Source organism: Canis aureus, chromosome 11 (assembly GCF_053574225.1).
Source record: "Canis aureus isolate CA01 chromosome 11, VMU_Caureus_v.1.0, whole genome shotgun sequence".
NCBI lineage: Eukaryota > Metazoa > Chordata > Mammalia > Carnivora > Canidae > Canis > Canis aureus.
In genome coordinates this window covers 23,260,967-23,278,672 of record NC_135621.1, presented here as the reverse complement: position 1 = coordinate 23,278,672, position 17,706 = coordinate 23,260,967, and the positions used below count along the sequence as shown (strand labels likewise).

General features: G+C 55.5%; 1 protein-coding gene across 4 annotated transcripts in view; it reads left to right on the top strand.

Annotated features, from left to right (window-relative positions):
- The window catches only part of FBLN1 (fibulin 1), a 117,191-nt gene that overhangs the window by 57,918 nt on the left and 41,567 nt on the right, over positions 1-17,706 (top strand). For all 4 annotated transcript variants that reach the window (XM_077914115.1, XM_077914114.1, XM_077914118.1 and 1 more), the window contains 8 exons: positions 1,163-1,334; positions 5,389-5,448; positions 6,849-6,950; positions 7,529-7,666; positions 8,859-8,996; positions 14,187-14,330; positions 15,137-15,265; positions 15,945-16,070. In XM_077914115.1, coding sequence (XP_077770241.1) covers positions 1,163-1,334; positions 5,389-5,448; positions 6,849-6,950; positions 7,529-7,666; positions 8,859-8,996; positions 14,187-14,330; positions 15,137-15,265; positions 15,945-16,070 — 1,009 coding nt within the window. The remainder of the gene's footprint in view (positions 1-1,162; positions 1,335-5,388; positions 5,449-6,848; positions 6,951-7,528; positions 7,667-8,858; positions 8,997-14,186; positions 14,331-15,136; positions 15,266-15,944; positions 16,071-17,706) is intronic.

Here is a 17,706-nt window from a genome sequence, read left to right as displayed (position 1 = left end):
TTTCTGGGGATCCTCTCTTCATGCAGACTAGGGTGGAGGGGGCTTCCGCGTGGGGAGTCGGGGGTCCGGAGCCCCTCCACCCACCCTCAGCCTTTGGGGGCCTCCATGGGAGGAGGCTTCTGGTGTGAGGGAGCTGGGTGGGGTGAGGGCAGGGAGCGCTGGTCATAGAGGGGGACCCCGGAGCCAGGAGCCAGAGCGTCCAGCGGCCGCCTCCCCGGGCAGGGCCGGGGCTCTGCAGACACTGTCTGCCTGCCAGACAGCTCTGCCCTTGTCCCCAGACTAGAAAGAAAAGGGAGGTGGAGAGAAGGCTTGGAGTATTCTAACGGGAGAAGAAACAGGCCACTTTGGCAGATGTGTGATTTGTGTTTCCGGGAAGGATGACTCATGCCCTGGAAGGTGGAGGCGGTAACTGATGCCTCCCTCTTTCTGGCGGGATGGAAGCCCCATCAGCCCCCACAGAAATGCAAGCAGAGCCCCACCTCCTGGCTCTCCCACTCTGGACCTTTTGGAAAGTTCTGTGCCTTTCCATGGATAAGACAGTAAGGACTGAAATGAGGCTTTTCATAAAGCAGGCTAAATGCCGTCTGCAGAACTCAGGCATCACTTTCAGGATCACTGGGGGTCCAGGTGACGGACAGTGACTCTGGGCAGTGACTCTGTCCCTCGTTTGATGACTTGTCCTGAGGGTCTCGTGCTTTTCAAATGTGCGATGCACCTCCTGCTGCCCAAACCACCTGAATCGGAGGGAAGAGACCAGTGCATATTCATTTTTGTGCGCCTGGGGGAGAAATCTTAGCCCCCACACAAGGAGTGTACCTGCAGGGGGCTCTTGTGTGACCCTCACAGGGTCCCTGTCATGGCTAATTCCTCCTGGAGGTGTATGAGCCAGACAGAGCAGGGGTGTTGAGTGGGACAGGCTGGTGGTGGGGCATATGTTGGGTGCACCCCCTTGAAGGCTGCTCCCAGCACCAGGACCTGTGAGGTTTGGGGGCCAGCACGCCCCGGGCTCGGCCTGCTGAGCTGCTTGCTGCCAGCGTTTGGAAGAGATAGCCAAGCCCCAGCAGTGTTGTTGTGCAGGCCGAGTGGATACTGGGATCCGAGAGGCCGGGGGGCTCTGCTGTGTTGTGTGGCTTCTCCATCCGGTGTCTGCCTGTGTTTGCAGAGGTGCTGCCACTGCTGCCTGCTGGGGAGGGCGGCCCAGGCCCAGGGCCAGAGCTGTGAGTACACACTCATGGTCGGCTACCAGTGTGGGCTGGTCTTCCGGGCGTGCTGCGTCAAGGGCCAGGAGACAGCAGACTTCGCCCCCGGGGACATTGGGGACCTCCAAGAAGCAGGTAATTTCCCCCTCTCCTCCCTTTCGGGCAGTGCATTAGTCGGGGTTATCCTAAAAAACCCAAGAGGATGTGTGTAGATATATATACGGAGAGAGAGGAAGATATTTATTTTAAGGACTTGGCTCACTTGTGGGGGCTGGCAAGTCTGAAACCTGCAGGTTGGGCGAAAAGGCCAGAGACCCAAGGGAGAGCTGTTGTTGCGGCTTGAGTCCAAGGGCCATCCGGTGGCGGAATTCCTTTTTGCTTGGAGGACGTCAGTCTTTCTCTGAAGGCCTTCACCAGATTAGACGAGGCCCACCCACATCATGGAGGGCAATCGGCTTTACTCAGAGTCTGTTGATTTAAATGCTAATCTCATCTAAAATACTGTCACAGTAAACACAGACTGGTGTTTGACCAAATATCTAGGTACCGTGGCCCAACCAAGTTAACACGTAAAGGGAACGACCACAGTGGTGTGCGTACACACGTTGACCGTTCGTTGCCTTAACTCAACGGAGGCTGGTTCTAGCTCTCCGAGCAGTTTCATGTTGGTTACCTCCTCTGAGAGCCACGGCCCTGGGGTGGGACCGAAGGCTTGGGATCTGGGATCTGACAAATCTGGGTCCATGTCCCTGTCTTGACATGCATTTTAGGTAAACTAACTTATGCAGACCTCAGTTTCCTCATCTGTGAAATAGGGATAATTATAGTCCTGCTTCATATATGGGAGAGTGAGTGTAAAGCGTTTGGGGTGACTCCGTAAATGTTTGCCTTCACGACCTTTCCCGGTCTGTCCCACGGCCCCGGGCAGCATGGTGGCTGGCGTTGCTCCCATTCTGCGGATGAGGGCCTGGTGCTTGAGGTCACTTGGTGACACACACAGGAGGGAGGATACTGGCCCTCCGCCCCCTGGCCAGCGCCCTTTCTCTGTCCGTCTGGTGCCAGTGATGTGTCGAGAAGAAGCGGGGCAGGGGTATCACTCATTACTAGCCGGCTGTGCTCTTTCAACTCGTACTTATTGGTGCGTGACCCCAAGAACAGCTTTAAGGGTGCTCCCAGCTGTGCGTCTACCACCCTCCATCTGTCCAGGGCCAAGATGAATCCTGAAGCCTCTGGCCGTGGCTCAGTTACACGATTCAGGAAACTTCTTGTCTGTCTAATAACCTCTTTCTCTCCTGCGGTGGTTTCCGGGGCCGTAATGGAGATAACCCTGGAAACTTTGTGGGATGTGCCGTGCCCCGGGCTTGCCCTGTGACTTTGGGCTCCTTCCCCGCTTCCCACCGTGGTGGGTAAAGGGCAGGAAGGCCTTTGGATGGGGGAGCTCACAGACCCGTGCTCCCTGTGTCGGACTGTCCATCACCCCCGCCTCATGACCCTCGTGGCTTTGTGGCCCTGGGTCGAGTGGACCGAGTCTCTCTTTGTTTTTAATTTCTCATGGATGCCGTGGGGCTGATTTCAGATATCTCAGTCGGAAAGAAGGCCTGGAACCACATTCTGGCTCCCTCCTTGACTTTTGAAACCAGGGATGACATTTTCACTTTAAACAAACCCAAACTGTTCGTCCTGGTGGAGAATTTCTCCTGTGTTTCTGGGGAGGATTTTTGTTGATTTATGTCTTGTTTCCATAACGATCTCTGAACTTTTTTGCAGCTCCAGATGTCTTATTTCTCTGCTGTCTTCTATCTGCCTTAATTCTTGCACCAGACTTTTCTCAAAGGCCCTGTGAGGACTCCCTGCCCTCCCTCCTCGTAGACACAGACATGACTTCCTTCCAGGAAGGTTTATCGCGGGCCTACTGTGTGCTGCCGTGGGGCCACACAGAGGGTCCCCAGATCACTGCCGGCCTCTGCCAAAATAAGTAGAGGAATTCAGTGTAAACCTTTAGGAACTTGTATAAGCACATGATAGCGTGACTTAGGTCTGTTTCATCTACGTGGGGGCTAAGATGCCCATTTCCATTACTTAGTTTATCTGGTAATGCATTTATATTACAGGTTATCAGAGTATTGGCTTAAGATGGGGGAAAGAGCCCTGTCCCTTTACCGCAGAGAGTTTGGGAGGAACCGTGCTGGGACATGGACTGGTTACCCCCAGTCTACAGACCAGAAGATTGAGGCTGGGGAAGCCCATGTTCGAGATTTGCTTTCTGGCAGGAATGGTGGTGTCTGTGCCAGGCTTGCTGGCTCCCACAGATTACCGTGCAAACCTCGATGGCCTCATCACTCTGGCGAGAAGTGGCTCCTTGCAGGTCCTCCTGGCGGACGCCCCCAACCTACACCTTGACCTAGACCGAATAATGCCTCAAGCGAGCGAGGAGTCCCCGAGCTGAATAACCTCAGCAAAGGTGCTCCCAGCCCCCTCACCTGGGAGAGCTGATTCACACTCTCAAAGTCTTTTGTTTAGTTCCTGGCCAAGTGAAAAGTTTATGTAGGGACCATGGCCGCAGTTTAACGGCCGGAAAAAAAAATGCCTTGTACATCATGTATATAGGTTACTTCCCATTGAATATTTTTAAAGGTTTTATTCATGAGAGACAGAGAGAGAGAGAGGCAGAGACACGGGCAGAGGGAGAAGAAGGCTCCCCACGCGGGACTCGATCCCAGGGCCCCAGGATCACGTCCTGAACCTAAGGCAGACGCTAACCACTGAGCCACCCAGGGGTCCCTGCCCTATTGAATTTTATAGCAGAATTGCTAATGTTTCTTCTTCACGATGTTTATTTCTCTGGTGTGGGTGTGTTACACTCTCACTGAAGATACAGAAAGCAGAGGGAAGAGGACATGACACTGGGAGGAATATTGTTTCCATGGTTTCCATTAGGTCGCATTTCCTTTCCTTGTTTTTCTTCATCGGGGTGCGCTCTGATTTACGCTTTCCCACCCAGGGCTGTCGCATCCTGCTGTCAGCTCGTGACTGACTTGTGATCTCTGTCACCTTCGCTTGTAGAAGGGTCTTCCACTTCCCAGGGCACGGCTTTCGGGGATTTGCAGGGATCCCTCCCACCCTTGGCTGTATGTGAGCCGAAGGGACTAGTTCTCTTCCTCCAGAACTAAAGTGGAAATCCATGCTATTAGATCACATCAGGGTACCCCACTGCCCCCCGTGCCCTCACCATCTCCCAGTGCCCTGTTGAAGGCTCTGCCGAGTGCTCGGCCCACAGAGCAGAGCTCGGGCCCCTGTCCGAGTGCACCCAGTGAGTCCCTGCTGACACCCCCGGCTACTTCGCAGTGCATTTCCTGGGGCTCCGCAGACTGGGGTTGGTGTGGGGGGAGCTTAAGCAACAGAAATGTTCTGTCTCCCGGTCTGGAGGCCAGATGCCCCCGATCAAGGTGATGGCAGGGCTACGTCCCTCTGAGGCCGCAGATCCAGGCTGGGCTCTTCTGGCTTCTGGTGGCCTCGCGTGCTCCTTGGCTGGTGCATCTCCTGCCTGTCTTCACGTCATTGCTCCTCCGTGTGTGTCTATCTCCGGTTTCCCCTTTCTTTCTTTTTTTTTATTTTTTTATTTTTAAAGATTTTATTTATTCATGAGAGACACAGAGAGACAGGCAGAGACACAGGCAGAGGGAGAAGCAGGCTCCCTGCGGGGACCCTGGTGTGGGACTCGATCCCGGGACCCCAGGGTCACACCCTGAGCTAAAGGCAGCCGCTCAGCCGCTGAGCCACCCAGACATCCCTCCTCTTTCTCTAAGGACACAGACACGGCCTCTCGGACCCCACCCTAACGCCCCTTAGCTCCGTCCTCTGCAAACAGTCTGCTCCAGGGAAGGGTCACAGCCATAGGTGCCGGAGGTTAGAGCTGCACCATCTTTGTGGGGGGAGACCCCATTCAACCCATGACAACAAGCCTTTACCAGGTGCACCGTTGAAGGTCTGGGGGCCGTGGCTGCATTTGCTGAAATAGGCAAGTGAGGCAGGTTGCCTGACCCCCATGCCGTTTGGGCACCGAGCTCCCCAAATGGGCACGACTGCCTGCTATTTATAAGGAGGGGGAGTATTTATTCCGGGTTTCTGCAGAAACGAGATGAGACACCGCGTTTGGGTAAATGTCCCTTTTGCCCCTCTTTCCCCTCAGCCAAGATTTCGGAGATCGAGGAGGAACAGGAGGACCCATACCTGAATGACCGCTGCAGAGGTGAGGCCCTGGTAACCGTCCCCCACCCCAGGGGACACGGCACTAATCCCACTGGGATCTTGACCTCTCGTTTCACTCGGGTTCTCCTGGGTAGAGCCCTTTGGCTTGGAGTCCGCTGAGGTCCCTCTGCCCCATCCCCCCCGGCACTCCTGGGCTCCCCACCTCCTCCTTCCCTCCAAGCCGGGGACTGGTGGGTGCACAGGGAGGAGGCCACGCGGGAAGCGGGCATCACAAGCCTCCCCACTATGGCGACCCCCTAAACACAGGCTCCGGGGAGGGGGACCATCTGGGGAGGGGTGAGTATTGCTTGACTTTGTGTCCTGGAGCCCCAGCAGTGCCAGGGACCGTGTCCATGTATCCGTGTCTCGCAAGGGAGACGTTTGCAAACGTAAAGTGAGCACAACGGGCCTGGCAGATTTGTTTTTCAGATGATAAAACTTTATTTCTCTTTCCCGGAGCATTCCCACATGTCTAGACTGGCAAGTCGTCTCCAAAGCTTCATTCGGAGCCTTGCCCTGCCTGTGGTTGGAGCGTTAATTGGGAGCCAGTGTAATCACAAAACGATGTGGTCAGCGCACAGGGACAGTTGGCACAGGGGCGGGGTGGGGGGTAGGGGTGGGACTGGTGGAGGGCAGAGAGCCCAGAAAGCTCCCTGGGGGTGTGGGGGTGGGTGGGAGGGTCTTCCTGGGGGAGGAAGTAGCTGGTTTGCGACGAGTGAGGGTGGACGGAGATTTGGGCAGCAGGAGCAGAGACGTGCACACCCAGACCCACCGCAGCTGGTGGGCCATGGTGCAGGGAGGGGTGCGGTGGGGGCAGAGGGAGAGGCTGGGGAGGCGGGCCGGGGTCATCGAGCCCCGGGCAGTGGTCAGAACTGTGGTAGCGGCTCTAGTTGGTGGAGGTTTGTCCCGGGGAGATCTGCTCTTTGAGCATCACTCAGCTGCCCTGAAGCATGGGAAGCATGGGTGGAGGGGAGGTAGCAGGGCCACCCAGAAGGCCATCACAGCTCACCTCTGCAGGGAGAGGGGCCTCACGGGACTGCCCCTCTGTGTCTGTGCTGGGCACGAAGCCAGCAGCATCGCTGGCTTCTCCGCCTTGTCCCTCCCAGCCTCACTACAACCGGCAGGGATGGCCCTGCATGCCGCCAGCTTGTTGGACCAGGGCTCAGACCTGAAGCAGCAGCCCTGGGGTTGCCCAGGGCCGGATCCTGGGGGTCTCCCATGAGAGGGGAGGGGGTACGAGGCCAGAGAGGCTGGGCTCCACGATGGGGAGCCTGCCTTTGTATGTTGTCCACCCTGAGTGCATTTGCTCTGGCCCAGTCCAAACAGAACCGGAAACCCAGAAGGTTTCTGGTGTGTGTTGGGCTCCTGGCTAACATTCGCTCTGATTTGCTCTGATCCCAGGCGGGGGGCCCTGCAAGCAGCAGTGCCGGGACACGGGCGAGGAGGTCGTGTGCTCTTGCTTCGTGGGCTACCAGCTGCTGCCTGACAGCGTGTCCTGTGAAGGTAACGGTCCCTGAGCTCCAGCGACAGCACAACGGCACGCAGCCGCACTGGGAGCCTCGGCCTCCGATTGACACCTGGGCAGGCCCCACTTGGCGCACGTCGGGGCCCCATCTGTGGGTGAAGAACAGCATTCCCTGGAGTCTACAGCGCGTGGCGCCCAGCCACGGCTCTCCTCCAGGAACATATGAATACAGTGTCGGGAAAGAGGGTTGGCTTTGGGGTCTGACCAGTCTCTGGCCCTCAGCAAGTCCCTCAGCCCCTCTTGAGGTGGGGGAGATGGAGGCAGGTGATCGCTTCTCCTGGGGGAGGCCTTAATGATCACATGACTCCAGTTCGGGGCCTGGCATGTGTTTAGCAGGTGCTCAGAGGGAGCAATAGATCTGAGACGTAGCAGGGGGAGGATGCCATTGGTAATGAGTGCCCAGGACCCCTTCCATCCCGAATATGCACGTGGCGGAGGGCACTTCACAGATGCTGGGACCCAGTTGCCCCATGCCTTCTGGTACATTCCTTTTGTTAAAGCTCAGGGGGGCCATGGTTCTGGCTGGTTACTCCTGCTTTGCCTCTGTCTCTCCTAGATATCAATGAATGCATCACGGGCAACCACAACTGCCGGCTCGGAGAGTCCTGCGTCAATACGGTGGGCTCTTTCCGCTGCCAGAGAGACAGCAGCTGTGGGACTGGCTATGAACTCACAGAGGACAATGACTGCAAAGGTATAACATGCTCCGAGCCTACACACCTCAGCTCCCCAGGAGTAGATAGGATGTGCTGCTAAAGGCAGCACCGGGCTCCCCGGGCTCTGGGCTCCCTTGGCGCCCCGGGGCCCCAACACTTCCTGGGGGGGCACTGGCCAGCTATATTGTTAGTAAAGATTTACCTTCTTTACTGTAAGGTTGAGTTAATGACAAGGGTGAGTTTGCACTTCTGAAAAGGTTCAGGGCAGGATCATTTCAAAACAAGAGCAGAGGTGAATTCCAGGTGCTCACATGGACTTTCTACCCACCACGCAAAAAAAAAAAAAAAAAAAAAAAATTTTTTTATACAACAGCTGCCTTCCATCTGACTCCAGGCTTCCTTGAAGTTCAAAGCATAGTCTCTTCCGCTGCATAAAAACATGACATTTCTGGCTGCTGGCCTTTTCCCCACCAAGCCATAGATGTTATTTGGCAGATAAGGCTTTGATGAGGATCTATTAGAACATAGTTTTCTTCTGAGGGTTTCCAGCCCTTCAGAATGACAAAACCACTTGTGTGAACATTCTGGTTGAGTTACGAGGGTAGCTCAAAAGCCAGGCACACCCTCCTGACGTCTGAGGGCCTTTGGGCCGGCTCACTTTGCTCCACCCTCGCTGGGCGGCTTGGGCCCTGAGAATCCAGGGACCCAGCCAGCTGAGTATACACTTTTGAACATTTGACAGCCACGAACTTCAGGGGAAGAGCAGCCAACATGTCTGATCATGACAATCCCCATTGTTCACATTTGAAAAGTTGTGACAATTTCAGAATGAATAAGTTTATGGGGACCGCGTTTATTGCCACTAAGATCATTGCTTATTATCTAAACTAAACATGCACTTAACCTAAAGTGCAAAAAAAATCCCATATACTGCCAGGAAAATGCCTGGGTTATTTATTATGTAACAGAAAGTTTGCCTCATAAGAGCCTTGGGGGAATAAAGAAAAAAAAAAAAGAGTTTTCAATCTTTAGTATTGTGAGCACTTATTTGGCTAACTAAGGCTCTTTTTTTTTTTTTTTTTTAATTGTGATTTCTCTATTGGAATGTTTTGGGTTGTAGTCTGAGTAATGAGCATTGAAAGAAAGAAAACTTTCTTGTGATTTTTAAATGTTGTGAGTTGCTTCTGGCAGGACTCTTGCTAACAATTTCCTTTTTTTATGATGTACCAGATATTGACGAGTGTGAGAGTGGTATTCATAACTGCCTCCCCGATTTTATCTGTCAGAATACTCTGGGATCCTTCCGCTGCAGACCCAAGCTACAGTGCAAGAGTGGCTTTATACAAGATGCTCTAGGCAACTGTATTGGTAAGACACTCGCCAGGGCTGCCAGGGTCCCCCAGGCGGGGCAGACGCTCCGGTGCTGGGCCACGTCTCTAGAACGTGGGGGGCTGCCGAGCAGAGATCACCAGGCATACCCTCTAAGGGGCCGGGGAGCAAATATTTAGGCCACGTGGGCCATCTGGTCTCTGTTGCGGCTACTCGGCTCTGCTTTTGAAGCTGGAACTCGGCCACAGATATGTGAACGAATGGGCCGTGCTGTGTCCCCATGAAACTTCATATATAGACACAGGGAGAGAGGCTGGGGTCGCCCCAGTGCTAGAATTAGGAATTCAATTTTAGAGTCACAGACACCTGGTTTAAGATTTTTTTTCTTTTTTAAATTCATGAGAGAGACAGAGAGAGAGGCAGAGACACAGGCAGAAGGAGAAGCAGGCTCCCTGTGGGGAGCCAAAGGTGGACCCCCAACCGCTAAGCCACCTGGGTGTCCCAGAGACACCTGGTTTAGAACTGAATGACGCAAAGCCATTTACTTCCTTCCTCTGACCCTGAATTTCTGTCTTTATAAAATGGGAATAATCATATCTGCCTGCGAGGCTTGAGGCAAGGATCAAACGAGATGGTTGCGAAGTGCCTGGGATATTGGCTGTAACGAATACTCCGTATTAGTAGTCAGGTTCCCAGAGGTGGTGCAGAGAAGGGGCGGAGCTGGGGGGGCTGGGGCAGGGGCGCAGGGAGCCGGTGTCTATGGGGCCGGGGTGTCAGCCGGGAAAATACAAACGCGGCCTGGTTGGATGGTGGGGATGGTCGCTCGACAGCGTGAACGTAGTTGATGCCACCTGTCTACACTGTTAAAAATTGCAAAGATGGCAGATGTTATGTCTCCCCACAAACACACACGACTACTGTGTTGATGTCAGAGGAAGACTGATGTGGAATGAAGGAGAATCCGGTGTGGACGCTGTAGATTAGTGGACGCGGGAGGGCGGGGAGCTGGGTGGACACGGTGCCTGTGCTGCACCCGGCAGGTGGCTCCTCTTCCTCCTGGACTCACCCCGGCTAGCCACCTGCTCCGTCACCGTTTGCCGTGGGCATTTGCGTCCAGATTGGCCGGCCTGGCCTTGGCCTCTGCTCAGCAGAAGCTTCTAGGTCCTGAGAGTGGCAGACGCCACCAGTTAGAACCCAGCCTCCCTGGCGCTGCCCCGTTACCCGCCCCCCACGAGAGGTTGGCAGCTCCGTGACCGTGGGATGGGGGGCTTCTGTCTTAGGTCCAGCCCGTCCACTCTCAGAGAAATCAGTATTGATTTTTTTTGTTGTAAAGATTTTATTTATTTATTCATGAGAGACATAGAAAGAGGCAGAGACACAGGCAGAGGGAGAAGCAGGCTCCATGCAGGGAGCCCTACATGGGACTCTATCCCGGGACCCCAGGATCACGCCCTGAGCTGAAAGCAGATGCTCAACCACTGAGCCACCTGGGTGTCCCTCTGTATTGATTTTTGATTTGAAATGGTAGTTTGGACTCGTTTTTTTTTTTTTTTTTTTTTTTTTAATTTTTTTAACCACCCTGGGCTAAAGACAAGTAGAAAAAAAAAAAAAAAGACAAATAGAACAGTGACCCCCCCCCCCACTTGGACAGGGGTCTCCTGAGAACCCTACCCCAACCTTCATCTTTAAAACTCCCCTGTCACCCCGTGTGGGGGGGTGGGGAGGCGTCGGAGCCATGGGGGGAGCTCTGCTCAGCTGGGGTTGGTCCGTGGCCAGCCTCCTGCTGGCGGGGCTGTCGTCACCCAGCTCAGGGGACCAGTGAGCAGGAGGCTGACGGCCTTCCCTGGGGCCAGCAGGGAGGAGGGTCCTGCCCAGACTTGTAGGGCCTTGGAGGGGGCTCCGCCGAGGAGGCTGGCATCTGTTCGGGACGGAAACCCTGACTCATGGCAAAAATCAGCCCAGATTTCCACAAAGAGGGAAGGAACATTTGCAAGTCCCGGCGTGCCCCCCCACCTCCCCCTCCACAGGGGTGCAGACTGTGCAGGGACAAGGTGTGAGATATGTAGTGGGAGGGGACAGTCCCCTCGGTGTCCTCCCCTAGATGCAGGGAGAGCCTGGGAGAGCTAAACAAAGCCCCGAAGAAGCCCCCCTCACCCCCTGCCAGTATCTGGTTATTTGGAGGGTCTGCAAACCAGCCATGAGGTGCCCCTCGTCTCAGCCCTGGGGCGGCCCCCCTTACATCACCCACAGTCCTTGCAACCAAACTCAGGATTCTTTCTTTAAATTTTTTTGAAAGTTATATATATATATATATCTTCATTTACAAAAGTGCAAGCAAAACTCAAAGTGCAGAATGGATAAGTTTCTTGCTAAGCAGTGTCTGTGCCCTTCTGGGCTCCTGCTCTCCCAAAACTTTGTTTCTGATGACTATGGGACCAGACTGGGATGCCTGGGAGGCTCAGCGATGGAGCGTCTACCTTTGGCTCAGGACATGATCACGGGGTCCTGGGATCGAGTCCCACATTGGGGTCCCCACGGGGAGCCTGCTTCTCCCTCTGCCTGTGTCTCTGCCTCTTGTCTGTGTCTCTCATGAATAAATACAATCTTAAAAAAAAAAAAGGAAAGGAAATGGGACCAGACTGATCTGCCACTTGTTTCCTTTCATCCCTTAGAACATACTTCGACATTTTATGCCAGTACCTTTACGTCGTCTTTTTTTAAATAAACTGCCTCATCCCAAATACTTCTTTATGAGGAAACAGTGTCAAGATAGAAGGCTGGTTTCACTTCCCCTCCTGTGTGCATCCTGGTCTTCTGCTTGCACACCTCCGCCAACGGCACCCTCACTCCCCCCCAGAACAGTGTGATGTGCTGGGAAGCTCTGACCTCACAGGTAGCCAAATCCATCTTCCTGGAATTTCCAGGACCACCCCTGGTGCCCCACAGGCCTGTTTGTTCCCCTCCAGCCACCAGCAGCCAGCCCGGCAGCTGCAGAGCTCTGCCCAGGGGGGCCCGCACCAGGATGGCCAGCCTCTGAGAAGGCAGAGCCCTCTTTCCTTATTAGAAGACATAGAATGTTCTAGAACCTTGAGGTTTGTTTGCTGAGGTCCTTGAGGCGATCCCGTCTTTGTTGGTTTTCTTTTTCCTGTTTCTTCGGATTTTCTGATCGGTGCCCACCGTCTTCCTTTCTGTGTTAGGACAACAGAAAGGGCCAGAGCGTGGGCCTCCCGCACGTGGCCCACTCTGTCTTGGGACACTCACAGGTCCTGGGGCAGAGTTTGGGAGCTGTAGACCTGAAAGGCGAGTGCAAGGCTTAGAGGGAAGGCAGTCCCATTGCTGCTAAACACTGTATTTAATCTCGACACAAGTTTTTTTTTTCTGTAAAGGGCTAAATAGGACCAGCCTCGTGTGCTAGAGGGTCTCTGGCGCAGCTCGTGAGAACAGCTGTAGACAGTATGTAAAAGAACGAGCGTGGCTGGCTTCCAGTAAAGCTTTATTGACAAAAACAGCGGCGGGGCTGGATTTGGCTGGCAGCTGTAGCTTCCCGACCCCTGATTTGAGGGCTGGACTCACGGTTCTAGAGCCGAGTGGGCCCTGAGCTCACCCTCGTGCTTGCGGAGTTGCCTTGTGTATAAAATGCAGATAAGAATCCTGGCCCTGGGCAGCCCTGTTGGCTCAGTGGTTTAGCGCCGCCTTCAGCCCAGGGTGTGATCCTGGAGACCCGGGATCGAGTCCCATGTCAGGCTCCCCGCAGGGAGCCTGCTTCTCCCTCTGCCTGTGTCTCTGCCTCTCTCTCTCTCTGTGTCTCTCATGAATAAATATATAAAATCTTAAAAAAAAAAAAAAAGAATCCTGGCCCTGCCTGACTCGCAGGCCAGCTGTGGCAGGCGACGGCAGGCAGAACCGAAAGGCTCGTGTAAACTGTTAAGCGCTGCACCAGTGCAAGAAGGCTGACTGGAGGGGGGATGCAGCTGGTCACGGACCGTCCCAGGAGGGTGGGGTGTGGCAGGGAGGTACAGCTGATCCTTGTTTTCGACTTCAGCTCAGGCTCTTGTACCATCACTCGCTCCTCTTGGTCCTTGGTCCCCTAGGGGCCTTGTAGGTGTCTGAGCAAGGGGACTGTTAAAAAGAGCAGTCCTTTGAGAAGTCTCCCCCTAGTGAGAAGTTCAGCCTCTGTGGTTTTTTGTTATTGTTGGTTGAGAGAGAAAGAGGGGGGTGGAGACCCTGAGCAGGGGGCAGGGCAGATGGAGTGGGAGAGAGAGACTCTCAAGCAGACTGCCCTGCTGAGCGTGGAGCCTGAGTTGGGGCTCGATCCCAGGACGCTGAGATCATGACCTGGGCTGAAGTCAAGAGTCAGACGCTTAACCGACTAAGCCGCCCAGGCGTGGTTTTGTGCCACAAATTGGAACTGGAGCGAACAGTTATCCTCGTGTGTGCACTGGTTGGTGCTCACTAGCCGTGTGCTCTGCAGAGGTGAACGCCCCACCCAGGCAGGTGCAGTCACGGAGGGAGAGGGCTGTGCCCTGAATGTGGGGCCAGCAGCCCCTCCCGGGTGGGCCCAGGTCAGCTCGGGCCCGAGGGGCCCAGATCAGAGGGGCCAGGCAGGAAGGGGTCTCGAGGAAGTGGCACTCGAGCTGTAGACGTGTTTCCCAGGGAGACGGGGCACATGGCTTCCCAGGTGGGGACCGTTAGACGTGGGGCCTGGGGGGCCTGCCCGGGAGCCGTGGGTGTGCTGTAAAGGCCCAAGCCTGGCTGCAGGAGCTACTGGCCAGAGTGAGGCCAAAGCCGGGTGGGGCCGGGCCGGCGTCGGAGGAGCCCAGAACCTCGCAGGGGCGAGGGTACAGCCACCTCTGTCTCCCTGAACCCGGCGTGGGAGTGAGTGAATACAGGGTGGTGCCCCAATTGCCAAGTCGGTGGTGTAGACATTGAGTCCTGTGGGATTCAGAAGGGACGTAGCCACGCGATCGTGGGCAGGCCTGAGAGGAGGCAGGCGGGCGGCCCCAGATCTGGTGCAAGGAAAGAAGGTTTAGGAGCAAGGAGGTGGCCCAGGCAGGTGGTATTTAAGCTGGCGTGTGTGGGCGAGATCCGGGAGCCAGTTGGGAGGCCGCGTATAGTGCCTCTGTGTGTGGTTTTGCAGCGAGGGGGGACGTGGGGTTTTTTGGAGATCCAGTGGTTGGGTTTTGGAGCCCTCCGTGTTTAACCACGTTGTCTCAATCTTCCCCGCTGTAGATATCAATGAGTGTCTAAGTATCAGTGCCCCGTGCCCCGTTGGGCAGACATGCATCAACACGGAGGGCTCCTACACATGCCAGAAGAACGTGCCCAACTGTGGCCGTGGCTACCATCTCAACGAGGAGGGAACCCGCTGTGTTGGTTGGTATTAAAAAAGGAAACCAATCTGAAGTCAGCCTTTCTGACTGCTCCCAATGCACCCCTCCCTTCTCTGGATGGGGAGAGGAGGTTCCCCAAAGCGAAGCTGTTTCCACCTGTCCATCCGTCCCATCGCTCATCTCCAAGCATAAACCTTTATCATCCATTGCTTGGACTATTGCAGTAGGATGCCAGCCTACCACTGCCCCCCGCCTTGTCCCTTTCAGTCTGTCTGAGGTGTCCTGAGCTGCAATCTCCCTTGTGTCCCCCAGCCCACAGTCCCCACTGGTGAGAGACAGAGCATAGAAGTTCTCTGCTTAGAATTTAGTTCCCTGAGGTGGCCCCAACTTCACAAACCTTATAATTCAGATGACATAGGCCTTGCTGCTCCTTAAATGAGCCCTGCCCTTTCCTCTCTGGGTGGTTTTCTGCGTTTCCATCATTCCCTCTGCCCACCTGCTGCTACATTCCTTTCCATCCAGATTCCTGCTAGATCCAGATCCCTGCTAGTGGGAAGGAGTCTTTCTCCCTATGCCTCCCAGAACACTTCCCTAGCATCTCCCCTGGTCACTGGGCACTTCCTGCCTTAGCTAGGGCCACTGCTGGCCACCTGGAGCAAGAGGCTCCCGAGGGTAGGGGCTGCATCTGGGTCACACAGTAGGCACTCTGTGACATGCTGAAGAATAAATAATGCTGCTGTCAGTGTACATCTCAGTTTGCTGCTTTCTTGTCTTCCTTTCTTATCATCTTCGAGGGGAGGGGGGATCCCCACACTAAACGTTTTTCAATGTGTCCTTCTCTTTTGCAAGATGTGGATGAGTGTGCGGCACCCTCTGAGCCTTGTGGGCCGGGGCACCTGTGTGTGAACTCCCCTGGAAGTTTCCGTTGTGAGTGCAAGGCTGGATACTATTTCGATGGCATCAGCAGGACGTGCGTGGGTACGTGGGTTTCCCCGCAGGCCAGGTGGCCCCCCTGGGGTGACCATAGTCCGTGCCTCACCTGAGAAGTCCTGGCACGGCAGCCCCAGAGAACAGATCCCATGTCACAGGATGCCCCCCCTCTGGTTCCAGCCCTGCTGCTGTGCCCCCAGGTGTGAGCTGCCTCCCACCTGTACAGCAGGTGCTCTGCTTGACCCAAGACCTGCAAGCCTGCTCTACACATGTCCAGAAGCATTAGGGATTTCCCAGAGTCACTGCTTACCCCCAGGGCTGGGGGCTCTGTGTACAGCCCACGACAAAAGAACCAAAGGTGGTATGGTGGCCTGACCTCCAGGATCAGGGACAGAGGCCGTGCTGGCCGGCACCTGCCATCCCCAATCCAGGCTGCTCGGGAAGGCTGGCAGCTGCCCTGCCCACCGCCCCAGAGCCCCATGTCAGACCCCAGCGGACCCCCCTTTTGGGGCTTTGGGGTAGAGAATGGGCAAGTGGGCACGTCAGGTGGACAGGGAGGCCGCATGTGGCCCCAGCTCCCCTGCTGACTTGCCACGGGCTTGGGACAGGTTACTCTGCCCAAGGTGGGGCCACGGGAGGTGGGGGATGGAGGTGGCGAGCAGAGGCAGTGGGGGGCACTGCGGCGGGTTGGGCGCTGCCCTGAGCCAGCCCGCCTGCCCCATTACAGACATCAACGAGTGTCGGCGCTACCCTGGGCGCCTGTGCGGCCACAAGTGCGAGAACACGCCAGGCTCCTACTTCTGCAGCTGCACCGTGGGCTTCCGGCTCTCTGCAGACGGCCGGTCGTGCGAAGGTGAGGCTGTGCAGGTGGGATGGGGGGGCCCGGGACCCCGCTCCACCTGCAGACACGTAGGGACAGACTCAGGTTTGTTTCCCAAGGACACACTACATGACACCTGGTGGGGAAATCGCCTGTAAAAGCTGGCTTGTCAGCGACGACTCCTCACCTGCCACTCCTGGCCCCCGAGTGCCTGGTGGCACATGCCCAGGGCCGCGCACATGGGGATCAATAACCCAAAGAGACTGTGTGGGCCGTGGCTAAGAGTGTGCGATCTGGAGGCATCTGACCTCCCACCCTGTATTCACTTGACCATGGGGAGTGGCTGCCTCTGTGTCCTAACAGGAGAAATGGGGTTGATAGGTCAGATTTTCAAGTAAGTTGGAAAGTCGGGTTTTCCTCCTCGTTGCAGTCGCAGAGAGACGTCAGTGTCAATCCATCTCAGCCGTGCAGAAGCCAAAGGCAGGAGGCTTTTTAGATGCTGGGGCGAGCCGAGGGGAAGTGCTGCAGGATGCCAAGTGGGGCGCAGCCTATTTAGGCTAGCTGCACCTGCTAAGTGACTCCTACCCTCCCACAGAGACTGGGAGATGGGGGCCTACCCTCCTTGATGATCGCATCTCCAAGGCATGGCACCTGTGTCCCTGGAGAAAGACTCTTGGGTGCAGAGGATACATCTCAAAGGAACAAAGAAAGGCTTTACATTTGCAAGTTTTCCAAAGTAAATACTTGCAAGAAACAAGGGAGGCCAGGGTGTGTAGTCAGGTGTTGGCTGGAGCGCCGAGTATCTTTGGGCAGCGCTGACCTTTCCCAGGCGGGCCTCTCAGGGGTCTGAGGTCATCATCCCAGGCACCCCTCTCGGGCCGGTAGAAGCCGTAATGGTAAAGTGCAGTCGGGTCTCTCTGGCCGCTGGGTGGGGGGTTGGGCAGAGTTGTTCAAGCAGAGTCTTCGGGTGATCACACAGCACCAGCCTCCTCTGGGGTTGGACTGAGCTGACATCACGTGCATTCAGCACAGGGCCTGGCATGCAGTAGGTGCTCAACAGGTGTCACATGTTCTACGGGGATGAGGTTCTGAGGTCAGAGCTTTGACAGCCCTCAGCAATCCCCTCCCCCTGGACACTTGGCAGGACGACCACAAAAGTCCGATAGGCCCAGATGCACCCAGATGGAAGGGTGGACAGTATGACAGGATCCTGGGCCCGAGAGTCCCTCCAAGAGTTTAGAATCTGTCCCCAAGAACCAGACCCAATGCACACGTATCAGCAAGGAAACAGATTCACGCATGGGGGGGTGACAGTCTCCCTAGAGCTTGGGTTCAAAACCCTAGCTTGGGTTAAGAAGTACCTCGGTGTTTCTGGGCCCCAGTGTCCTCATCTGGGACCCCAGTCGGGGTGGCAGGACCCATGTTATTGGGAGGCATGAGGATGAAGCCTGTGAAGAGCTCATCCCAGTGACCTGCGCTGACACAAAGTGCCAGCTGTGGAGACCACTGGTGCTCTTGCTGTAATCGTTCATGGCTTATGCTGTTCCTCTTCCTAAGTGGACTGCAAAGGACACACTCATGTCTACGTTAGCGGCAACAGTAAGGACAGAGAACCAGGGCCTGGCCAGCTGTGCCCTGTCATTCCCCTAAGCATTTATAAAGCACACCC